General features: G+C 38.1%; 1 protein-coding gene across 1 annotated transcript; it reads right to left on the bottom strand.

Annotated features, from left to right (window-relative positions):
* Positions 1-583: 583 nt before the first annotated feature.
* AREG (amphiregulin) lies at positions 584-10513 on the bottom strand. Its single transcript, XM_050790957.1, has 6 exons — positions 10137-10513; positions 8816-9064; positions 6337-6538; positions 5041-5193; positions 2920-3031; positions 584-830 (listed from the first exon to the last, which is right to left on the bottom strand). The coding sequence occupies exons 1-5, from the start codon at positions 10195-10197 to the stop codon at positions 2938-2940; spliced, it is 759 nt and encodes a 252-aa protein (XP_050646914.1). The 5' UTR covers positions 10198-10513; the 3' UTR covers positions 584-830; positions 2920-2937.
* Positions 10514-12664: the final 2151 nt, after the last annotated feature.

The raw sequence follows: 12664 nt of genomic DNA, 5'->3' as shown, positions 1-12664 counted from the left end.
AAGAGCATCTACCACCAATACACACACATTGGTTTAAAATACAATATTGTAAGAAAATAGTAACAAGGGGAGGGAAAGAAGAAGTGGGTTTTAGATACTTCATACATTCATGTCTTGATATTAGGGAAAGAAGTCTCAAATGTAAATACTTCCTGGTTCTCTTAATATGTCACTTTTGTAATATTCAAACCTATTTTTCTCTCTTTGTCTATGATGGCCATAGTGATGGGCAATGAGTTTGCTTTCTTTTATAATATCTAGATCCACTGTAACAGAGAGGTAGCACCTTATCTTGATTCTAGATGCTTTTATAATTAACAGCAGTTGGTATAAGTTCTACATTGCATAAGTAAGACCAATTTGGGATTATTATTATAAACATTCATGTTTGTGGGAGAACTATGTGACTCTAGATTGTAATTTTCCCATGAAGAGTATCATATAATAAAAAAATAAGTTTTAAAAACCACCATACAGACAGTAAAAAGAGGAAGAAAAGCCTTCTAAATGATCAACCAACTGTTAGGAGAAAAATACACTGGAGTCTTGCAATATCAAAACTAATATTCAAACTCTCAATTTGTTTGGTTAAAAAAGTTTAATGAGCTGTAAAATAAATACACTTCCATTAAATATTAAATAAATTATTTACAACTTGAAAAAATACTTTTTACCTTCGTGCACCTTTATATACAGAAATAGCATAAAAAGTGACAATTGAAAGTTTAAAACCATCATAACAAAAAGGGTCCATTGTCTTATGATCCACTGGAAAGAGGACCAACTCATCATTTATGGCTATGACTTGGCAGTGACTCCAATGTGATATCCTGTGAGAAAATAAAATAAAACAAAATGTTACAGATAAGCTCAATTCCAGCTGATCTTTAAGAAACTTTAAAGCATAATCAGGAATCAGAATTTCTATCAGTTGTTTTCTAGTACATCGTATGAGAAATGCTGATTTTTCAGAGACCAACTCTTACTTTGGCTTGAGTTCGTCTTTCACACCCGCTTTGATTATACACCTACTTCAGTAGAAGTCTGCATATGCTCAAACCTGTTGCATCAAATTCTGCTAATAAAAATGCAACAGCAGTCATGAGAAATAGTTTTCATAACCAAATCTATGCAGTGGACATAATTAAAATCAAAGATTAAGTGTCTCAGTGTATTTATGATATACTTTTAATTTAGGAAAATTAGTACCAAGGGCATAATAATAGTAACTACCAGTTAGTAGGCAGCCACTATGTGCTAGCACAGCATATTCTCTTTCCTAAAATAATTCTGGGATCTATGCTGAAAAATCTCAGTGGCACTAAAATAAGCAAAAATTCGTCTTTATTCACATTGGTGGTCTTAGCTTTACCACATTAAGCCAATACATTAAAAACTTTGATGCAATAAATACTGAGCATAGCATTGGTATGAATAATTATCCATTTTATGAATTATTGAGCTAATTCTGCAATAGGCTAATAACAAAATATCTGTACTTAACCAATGCTAAATATAGTGTTGTTCAAGCATCAGAACCATCTGGAGTGTACATTAAAAATAGAAATTCTGATTCAGTGGATTTACGGTTGGGCTTAGGAATATGCATTTTCAACAAGCACCTCAAGTAACTCTTTCTTTTTTTTTTTTTTAAGATGGAGTTTCACTCTTGTTGCCCAGGTTGGAGTGCAATGGCACGATCTCAGATTATTGCAACCTCCACCTCCCGATTCAAGCAATTCACCTGCCTCAGCCTCCCAAGTAGCTGGAATTACAGGCACTCACCACCACACCCAGCTATTTTTTTGTATTTTTAGTATAGAAAAGGTTTCACCATCTTGGCTAGACTGGTCTTGCACTCCTGACCTCAGGTGATCCACCCACCTCAGCCTCCCAAAGTGCTGGGATTATAGGCCTCAGCCACAGTGCCCAGCCCTCAAGTAACCTTAAACCTACAGAAGTTAGACAATCAATAACTGAAATGACATCATCTCTCTTGAATGTCTAAGGAAATAAAGTTCCTTCTTCAGGCAGACTTCTGACAGACTGACAGAATTCAAGTATGTTCTTGATTTCCTTGCCTCCCACTTCCTCTGGGAGTTTTCTTCCTTAGCTTCTCACTTTCATTGTCAATGAAATATTCCTCTTCACACTTTCTTACCTTATACCCACAACATGCTCAGCTCTTTACAATAAAATAAAATATATGTTCTTACCAACCTATTTATCAAATTTACATCCCCCTCCCTTTCTATTTCCTTTTGTAAAAAAGAGTATTCAACCTATTGTCTGTCTCCATGCCCTCACATTTTCAGTGCAAGCACCTCCAACTGTGGCTCTCCACCATGTGAGCTCAACCTATCATCACAACTGTATCTCCCCTAACACTCATTTAGACTAAGGCATTTTTCACAAGTTTCTAAAATGATCTATTCCATTTCTCAGTATAACCCTTCCTTTCCATTCACAGTTTCTTGAACCAATCTTACTAGTCCTTCAAGGTTCACTTCCAAGGCCATTCTGAACACATATTTTCCTCCTCCCTAAATAAATTCCACTGGATTCTTTCTGATTTTCATTGGAAACTTCTTATACTCCATTGGTTCCTTTCCCATGACATTTATTTTACATCTCTAGTATTCTGGTTTCTTACATTTTTTTTTCCCTATCTACTAAACAATAAATTCTTTGAGAATAGGATCAGTCTCTCATATTATATCCCTAATAATACTGATTAAACACATAGTCTATTCTCAATACTGAATTCCATCTCATACTCAAAGAATAATACTTTAATATAGCCATTGTTCATAATGTATACATAATTAAGAACACATTCCATATTTTTCTTGAGATTATATAGTGTTAAATTTTTTAAATTATAGGATATGATCTAAAGATATATTTTAAAACTCAAACCTGTAATTTTATCTTCAGTTATGCTATAGCATGTACATTTCCATTCTCTTGTCGAAGTTTCTTTCGTTCCTCAGCTTCTCCTTCATATTTCCTGACGTATCGTTTTCTAAGACTTCAGAGAACAAGGCATTTTAATGTTATCAAAGCTCTATTCATCTATATGTTTGACTGAGGTTTTTATGCGCACAGGGGTTCTGTTCTACTTCATGAGTAGTGATAGACCAGTAATCACTACACTTGACACTAAACCTAAATCTGGCTATAAAATATTACCAATTTCTAAGGGGGTATTTATGTTGACTTTATATAAACCTATTTCCAGAGGACTTATATTTAAATAAATGTGTCTTGATATGCCAGTTCTGAGAAGGTACGAAACATATCCGGATGTCTTGTTTTTGCAGAACTTAGCACAGCTGCCATGCACAATTGGAGAAGATGATAGTATAGTTTTGCCACAGGAAGACTCTATGCTCGCACAAAGTAAATGATTAAATATTTTTAAAACAGGCTTACAAAACAAGTTGAGCTTTATTTATTTCTAGGTATAATATATATCCTTCTAGTTTAATTTACTGCTACTTTCCACTTTAAAAACTCAATTATTTAAAAACTTCTAGTTGTTGTACAAACAATCCCTGTTGTTAGGAGGTCTTTAACCCACCACAAAACATTATCATTAAAATCCTAAAAAGTTTTCTTTGATTGTAATAGTAGAGGGAAAAACTCACCTCAATTAAGAAAACAAACCCAGCAACTTTTGCTTAGGTTTAGTGTTTGTTTTATGTTTCAAACACAAGGAGAACATGGGAGACAACGGGAAAAAAGCCACTGTTTAATTTTAAGAGTGCTAACATAACAAAATCTATCCATTCTTCCCGCAAAAATTAGGAAATATTTCAAGCCGAATAATTACAAGTTTAATTACTACAAAACATCTTCCTTAACTAGCGATTGTTTTGTTCTATCATTAAAAATAATAATGATTTGTCTGAGAGTCCCTCTCCTAAACCCCTTTGCATATCTGGCTTGCGGTACTAAAAAACCAGGACAAATTCTAGGGTGTACAAAACAAATTTAAGGTACATATCAAACTTTATATGCATGATGAAATAATTTGTGTCATTTTATCATGATATGATCTAAATTTAAAATAATTGTAAACAATGGCAGAAGATAAACCCTTGTTTCCTGAATGGTAGTCTTGGTAGATCATGTACACACTGGATAGCTGTTAAGGTTATTTACCAAGACCTAAAATTAGAAGAATGAGTCCCTTGCTTTTCCCAAGCTCTAGTAGGACATGAGTCATCACAGAGTCATTCATGTCCTCCCCCAACTTCCCTCATTCAGTGACTTCTGTTTGACAGACAATGCCATTTTGATGCACCCATCAGTGCCTACTACCTGGGACAGTCTAGTCCTAACATTCACTGGTGAAGAAGTGAAGTGTGTGATCTGTTATTATGAGCAGAGGGAAGATATGCTGTAATGAAACAATAATAGAATTGTCCTTGCTTGCTATGCCATGTCATATGATGGAAATTTATTTTTTAACAATTTAGTCCTCATATTTGATAGTAACAACATAAGCATAGTCTGTAAGTAAATTAGTACCATGTTATATTCCTAACTCAGAATTTTGCATTCTAACATGAGCAGAAAACATATCTCTTCTTGGCTGCTGATGATTTGTAGTTCTTTGTCGTTTTTGGTATCAAAGCAGTATGTCTGATACTATGAACCTCCTACAAACCAGGTCTTAATTAGCTTCTGAGACTTGATGAAGCATAGGATTTCACAGAAGATATAAATATTTTCTGAGATTCTAAAGTAACCATGAGCAGAAAAATGACATGAAATAAAACCCTCAATTATTTAAGTTCAAAAATTTTCTAGATCTTCTATAAAAGGGCTTTACATATTAAATTTCAATGGTGGCCACGGTCATAAATATTGACCACTTTCTGTGATATTTGTCAATAAAATACAAAAATATAAACCAAAGATCATGTGACAACAATAGAATAATTCATCTAAAATACCAGAGTATGAGAGAAATACTGAAAAAATTAACCTCCCATTATTGTGTTAAGAATTTGTAAGTTATGTCATACTTACTGGACTGTAATAACAGCAATAGCTGTGAGGATCACAGCAGACATAAAGGCAGCTATGGCTGCTAATGCAATTTTTGATAAACTACTGTCAATCATGCTGTGAGTTTTCATGGACTTTTCCCCACACCGTTCACCGAAATATTCTTGCTGACATCTACAAACAATTCACATTTAAAAATTATAATCACAAAAACATTCTGTGTATCTTAAGCTTACTTTCCAGATCATAAAGAACCATTTAATTCCGACACTAAAAAAGTTATGCCATGTACTCATATTTTAAATAATGAGACACAGAATGCATTCTAACTAAGCATCTATTAGTAAAAGAACAAGTTGAGATTAGTTTGGGTGTGATATTCCAAGAAGACACACCTTGTCATTCTTTGTGTTTCTTTTATGACCAACTGATGAGTTCAGTGATTTGTTATGCAGTTGATACATTCCACTATTATTTAATGTGCTAGCAGCTTGTGGGAGGTAAGCGGGGAGGAGGTTAAAACAACGTGAAAGATTATGTAAAAATTACCTTTAGGTCCTTTTTTAAAGGAGTTTTTTAAAAATACATGCACATATATGTGTGTGTGTGTGTGTATATATATACACACACATACATATATATATATAGAAAGAAAGAGAGAGAGAGAGCAAGCACGAGCATGCACAAAAAATAATGGCTTATACCAGGGGTCAGCAAACTACAGCACATGGGTCAAATCTGGCCATTTGCTGCTTTTTTGTTTTGTTAAACAACCTGCATGCAAAGAATAGTTTTTACATTTCTGTTTTGTTTTGAGACAGGGCCTCGCTCTGTTACCCAGGCTGGAGTGTAGTGGTGCGATCACAGCTCACTGCAGTCTCAACCTCTCGAGCTCAAGCAATTCTCCCACCTCAGCCTCCCAGGTTGCTGGGACTACAGGCTGTCACCATTGTACTCAGCTAAATTCTTCTGTATTTTTTGCAGAGATGGGGTTTCACCCCATGTTGCCCAGGCTGGTCTCGAACTCTTGGGCTCAAGGGATCTGCCCACCTCGACCCCCAAAGTGCTGGGAATACAGGTGTGAACCACTGCACCCACCAATTTTTACATTATTAAATGGTTACACTTTAATTGGTTGTTTAAGTACATATAACAATCTTGGCCCATTAAGCCTATAATACTTACTATCTGGTGCTTTAACAAAAAGTTTACTGACCCTTGGTTTATACATTGGAAAAATAAATGGTTTCCTGCAGTTAGGGGTTTCAGACACGGTGCTAGAAATACAGAATTGTATATACTTTGGGGAAAACTTACTTGCATGTTACTGCTTCCAGGTGCTCTATATATTTGCATTCTCCGTGAATGCAGAAATTCTGAAATTCTGCATTACATGGATTTTTCTTCTTTCTGTTTCTTCTATTTTTTCCATTTTTGCCTCCCTTTTTCTTTCTTTTGGGTTTATCTGAAGTATTTTCACTTTCAGTCTTGTTTTTGGGGGGCTTAACTACCTGTTCAACTAAAACAGAAAAGATTTACTGACAAGAGTCTCTCAAACTTGAATATCATTTTAGAGACACGAGAGAAAGATGTCATAGCAGTGAGAGCTCACAGGGGTAACAGCCATGCACACCTCGTTACCTAACACAATATAAAAGTTAGAAAGGATTGAATAACTATAATGTATAATTTTCAGTTTTTTTCTACCAAAAAGTAGTGTCCACTCATTATTACGGTTGGGAATTAGTGAGTACTACGTGCAGGTGGAAAAAAATGAGAATTATAAATTAGAGTTACTCTACGTTATAATGCTCCAACTCCCAGATTACAACAGACTATAATCAAATTGATACTTTCCATGGAGCTCATTTCCGTGGTCAATCTATTTGAAAACAGGAGCCCAGGAACATTTGTATTCAATGCTTCAGAGATTTATCTTATCAGACCCACAGAAACTTTTGTTCAGTCTTGCAGTTATGCAAGGTGTAGTTTACCCACACACCAAAGATAGGAAAGGGCTTTCCATGTTAGTGCTGTGCATTTTGTTACACTAATGTCTGAAGAGGTTTATCCAAGTGAATATTTAGCAAACAGATTTCAGTAAAGAGAAAATACTATTAGTCATAATGGTCATGCAGCACCCATTAAATACAAAACATTAGAAACATAGTGAAGGTCAACTAGGGTATCAAAGACAGAATATCTGTGATTAAGGAAATGCAAAATAAATACTGAATATTTTAGCAGATTATTATAACATTTAACAAAAGTAAAATTAGTAGCAAATGTTTAAGAGGTGGTTATGCATTTTTTATGCTGCAACTTTTCTCTGAGGATAAAAAAGCACAAGATAGAAAAGTCCTTTAAGAGAAATATTTTGAATGAACATAACTCATTTTATCAGATAGATGACAAACTATATAGACGGAGGCAAATAATAAATAGACACTATGCTGAAGTGTCGCAATAAACACTAACATCATGGACATTTAACTTAGCCTTGTGAAGGTATTCAGCCAACATTTTCACTCTATTTCACAATGCATTGCAATTTTAAGCACTAGTCATCATTTGTACTACTAATCATTTACTTGGCCTTCTGAAGTGTTAACAACTTGAAACATGTTTAAGAGAACAGTTTCTAGACACCTTGATGGTCTAATCTCATGCCTTCAAAAATAAGCACACAAAAACCCCTTCCCCACCTCACAGAAAAGTACAGTTACAGAATGAGGGGAATTAAGTGGAGTGTGTGCTAAAGGTTTTCTCACCTCCCACTCACTCCAGTCACTGTCCCTGTGGTACCACTTGATGTCCCTTCACCAGTTCTCAGAACCAGACAGTTTCCCTGGGAGAAGCCAGGGAAACTCAAGCCAGGACAGAAAAGGCCTTCAAGAGCTCTGAAACCATCTTGCCCTGCCTCTGTAGTGGATGCTCTTAGGATATTTAGATCTTGTTTATTGTTAACCTCTTCTTCCTTCAAACTCCAAAGTACGCAATATTTATCTCTCACTTTGGTACTTTCACTCCAAAGAAAGGGCCTTTTTAAAATATGAGATAACAGGAAAGTGAAAGAAACCATGGGTCACTATTATATAACTACCAAATGCGATTTGGGGTTAAAGAGTGATTTTAGCAATACAAAATCTATGTATATTCAGCCTTCTTTAATATTTCCAGATGGCATTATTATTACTATTATTCCATCAGTTTCTCACCACCTAGTACTTAAATGCTAAAGTCTAATGCCTCCTGTCCCATTACTTCCTCTGCTCCCTTATTTGTGTTAAAATGCAGTTATCTGTGGTGGTGTGGGGGAAGGGGATACAAAAGCTAAGATAGATACAAAGTAGATAGGAATGGTTAATGTCTAAATTTGTCTCTCAGAATGGGGGTCATGTAGCATAGTGGGAAAGAGCTTAGCTTCTCTTCTGCATAGAATCAAACAAACTGGAGCTCTAATTTTAACTCATCTGCTTGTTACCTGTGGAACCTAGAGCAAAACTTGTGTGGGCTTCAGTCATCACATCTGTAAAATGAGGATGACAATTCCTACTTAAAGTCACTGCGAAGATTAGGTTTAAAAATGAGACATACATCATTTATGATCACTCCAGCCAGACAGGATGTGTCCACATTATGGTTCTTTTTGTCTCAGTTTATCTAGGGGATATCCAACAGATGTACATACAATAAAGCCACTAAAAAATCTGGGGAGCAGCTCCACTTCTGAAGCAGCTTTGCTCATATAAACCCACATCTCATAGGCCATATTTTTGCTTTATCCTCTACTCACCTCTGACTGAATCATCTACAATATAGCCAGGTATTTGCGGTTCGTTATCATACTCTTCTGAATAGTCATAGTCGACTCCCGAGGACAGTTCACTACTAGAAGGCATTTCACTCACAGGGGAAATTTCACTTCCTGAAGACATCTCACTTCTTGAGGTAACCTCAAATCCATCAGCACTGTGGTCCCCAGAAAATGGTTCACGCTTCCCAGAATAGGTGTCATTGCGGTCCATTCCAGCAGCATAATGGCCTGCAGGGGACAGAATAAGGGAAAAAAAGAAAAGGTAAAGTGGGGTGCCTTTCTCTCCAGTCAGCTGTGTTAGGAAGAAATGTTTATCTTTTGACATCAAAGCAGTTATTGCACATGTGCTATTGTTTGTGATTGAGTCATTTCTATGAAAGAAACTTTACATTTTTGCCAGCAAGCAAATTCAGCTGTCCCAATTACAGAGCTGCTTTTATGAAGTTTTTCTTTTCCACAGATAATCCACATTAATTTCCACATGAAAAAAATCCCGCCAAATTGGCAAATTAATCTAATACAATTACTTGATGGGTAATGTCTAAAAATTCCCATCACTTCACATTCCAAATGCATTTCTTTTTTGGCTAGAATGCCATCCTGGACGATTTCAATAGGTTCTAGATATAGCTATCAGATTTTCTTAATATGTGTTCATATTTTTAAAAGATTATGTACATAAAATGTAAAACATAATATAAACAGTGGTTAATTATATCGATTATTGTCATTTTTCATTATTATTGTTATTATTACTACCACATAGACAATAAACTCAGTACTAAGATTTGGGGCCCAGAGTTAAGGCACTGCTTTATCTTGCTTTTTCTTAGGTCTCAATAAAACAGCATCAGAGTGGTGCTATTAACCCCTCGCCGGGACACTCTGAGTCCCTCTAGGAAGGTAAAGAAGAAATCACTAGACAGAGGAGATGGAGAATTAGGCAGGAGGCAGCAAACACTGCTGGGTCCAAGATCTGCGGAAATCACTTCACCTCTCTAGACCTTGGTCTTTTTAATCTGTGAAACGAAGGGTTAGGTTCAAATGGTCTCTCCCGTCTCCTCAGGTGAACGAAAGAAAAAGTACAGGGATTCTCTGGGACACCTTGTCCTGGACGTCTGAGACATCTGCCCTTCTCTCTTCCTCCTAGGGAGGGAGCTACAAGTGATCACCTCCTGCGGCGCAGTGTCCGGGGAGCTAAAGGGCGATTTTTGGAGAAGCAAGAGCCAAACTCAAGAGGCAACAGCTTTTGCCTGCCATGGGAGGACAGTCCAGCAGTTCAGCGCCGGTGAATCCTCACCTGAGCCGAGTATCAAGAGCGACAGCACCACCGGCGCCGGCGGCAGCAGCGGGGCTCTCATTGGTCCTTCGGAGCGGCGGCGTCTCGGTCTCTGGGGCAACTCGGTCTCTGGGACGCGAGTTGCGGCCAAAAGGAGCGGGTGTTGGAAGAGCGAGTGGAGACCGGGAGTGTGCGCCGCTCTCCAAGGCTTGGGGAGCTCGGGGCGGCGGGCGCGGCGCCTCGGGCTGTCCCGGGACCTCTGGGGCGCTGGCACCCAGGTGTGCGAACGTCTGTAGGGCGGCGCGCACCTGCTACTTTATAGGCTCAGCCGGGAGGGGGCCGCAGCCCATGACGTCAAGGCCGGGCCGTGGGTGGAGGCAGGCGGCGCCCCAGAAGGTGCTACCCGAAAACCACGCGCGGAGGACACACGCCCCGCCTCCCTCGTGCGTAAGGATTCGCGGAGAGGAAGTGGAACTTAAACCTCTAGCTGCAAGCCGTTTTTGAGGGCGAGCAGGACTGGAGTTCGGGAACTAGTATCAGACAGTTAAAAGTCCCGACGTTTCAAATTCTGACAAGCTCTTTGTATACTTAACATCTACAACAGACGGGGATTAAATAGAAGAGTTCCGTATTTAGATGTAAAAGTACTTTAAGACCAAGAATGACTTTGCCTGATGTTTCCAACAAGGATAAAGGATGAGAGAGAGCTCTTAATGAGGAATTGTTTCATGTAGGATGGGCTTCTATCTCAATCAAGAACCCCTTCCCACCCATTTCTGTGAAAGTGGCCAGAATTTCAAATCCCCTCACTCCCTATTTCTTTACGTGGCCCAGGGCCCTCATCAGCATTAATATTTATTATTGCCAAATTATACACTTAAAATTTTACCTACACCATCCCACAGTCGATAATGTTCAAAGCCAGGTGGATTTGAATTCTTCATCTGACTCTGAAATCTGCTGTTTTCCACTCTGATAAAGGAATTTAGGATTAAACTGATCCTTGAGAACAGGGTTTCTGGGAAGAACAATATTTAGCCTAAAGGATAATTTCTACTGGTAGCATATTGGCATTTAGGTGAAGGATAGTGTTCTAGACTGTGCCTCTCAAATCCCAAGATAAAAAGGTCAGCATTGAGGGCCCACTTACAACCTAGTAGGATATTTAATCATGACAAGTAGATAAAATGAAGAGGAGGCAGGAAGCTGCTTAATTTGACTAACTTGGATGTACTGTCAACTACAGAACTGGATTTTTCTTGACTTAAAGAAGAGAAAAACCATTGTTCATTTTCCTTCACCTGGAGATATGTATCTCTTTCCTGATGGTTTCAGTAACACAGCCCTTTTAAGAATGTGGGTCAGGCCGGGCGCAGTGGCTCATGCCTGTAATCCCAGTACTTTGGGAGGCCGAGGTGGGTGGCTCACCTGAGGGTCAGGAGTTCGAGAGTAGCCTGACCAAGATGGCGAAACCCCATCTCTACTAAAAACGCCAAGAAAATTAGCCGGGCGTGATGGCGCGTGCCTGTAATTCTAGCTACTCGGGAGGGCTGAGACAGGTGACTTCCCTGAACCCGGGAGGCAGAGGTTGCAGTGAGCCAAGGTCATGCCAGTGCACTCCAGCCTGGGTGACAGAGCGAGACTCCGACTCAAATAAGAACAATAATAATAATAATGTGAGTCACAGTGCATCTGTCCTAATTCTGGGAAATATTTTAAAAGATCACTTATTTTTAATGGTATATCACAGTGTATAGTCCAAATAATATCATGCATTTAGTAGAACGAAATAATCATGAATCATGCCTTCTATTCCACATTTCTTGAGAGCGTATTTTGTGTGAGCCACCTGCTTTATTTTTTATGAAGAGGAGCAGTATAGGTTCACCAGGAGCTCAGTGGTGTGGGCCAGATACAAAGTAATTCTAATACATCAAATGATAAGAAGGTTCAGAGTGCCATGGAAAACTAGGACATGATTTAATTTTGCCTCTGTTTAATGGAAAGCTCTGTGGAAAGATGAGGAGGCCCCTCAAAGGCCTTCCCAGCCACTCTTTTACATGGAATAAAGACCTGATGTCAGGGTATGACCAAGTATGGGAAATAAGGCTAGAAAAGTGTCATGCCCATTCCAAAGTGAAGTAGGGGCCTGCGCTGTCATCTGTTCTGGTGGATGAGGCAATTGTGATTCAGAGAGATTGAGAGACTTGCCCAAAGATTTCAAAAGATTCTTTTGGAGACTTTGTTTGGAGCTCACAGTTGGTCTACACTGTTGCACCTTTATGCTCTCATAGGCTTCCTTTCTGTTCTAGCCCTATTTTTCTCATTTTCTTCTTCTTTTTGATTGACAAGTAACTTCATATTTGTAGTATATGACATGATGTTTTGATATACGTATACATTGAGGTTAAATCAAGCTATTTAACATATGCAATACTTTCCATTTTCTTACTCTTGTTATTGAGGTGAAAACACATTGTGCAGATCAGTCATCAGAAATGTTTCACTTTCTATTTGAAGAGAAAGCGGACTATTTATATTGGAAATTG

Source organism: Macaca thibetana, chromosome 5, assembly GCF_024542745.1.
Source record: "Macaca thibetana thibetana isolate TM-01 chromosome 5, ASM2454274v1, whole genome shotgun sequence".
In the NCBI taxonomy this organism is placed as follows: Eukaryota; Metazoa; Chordata; class Mammalia; order Primates; family Cercopithecidae; genus Macaca; species Macaca thibetana.
This window is presented reverse-complemented; position numbering and strand designations above follow the sequence as displayed.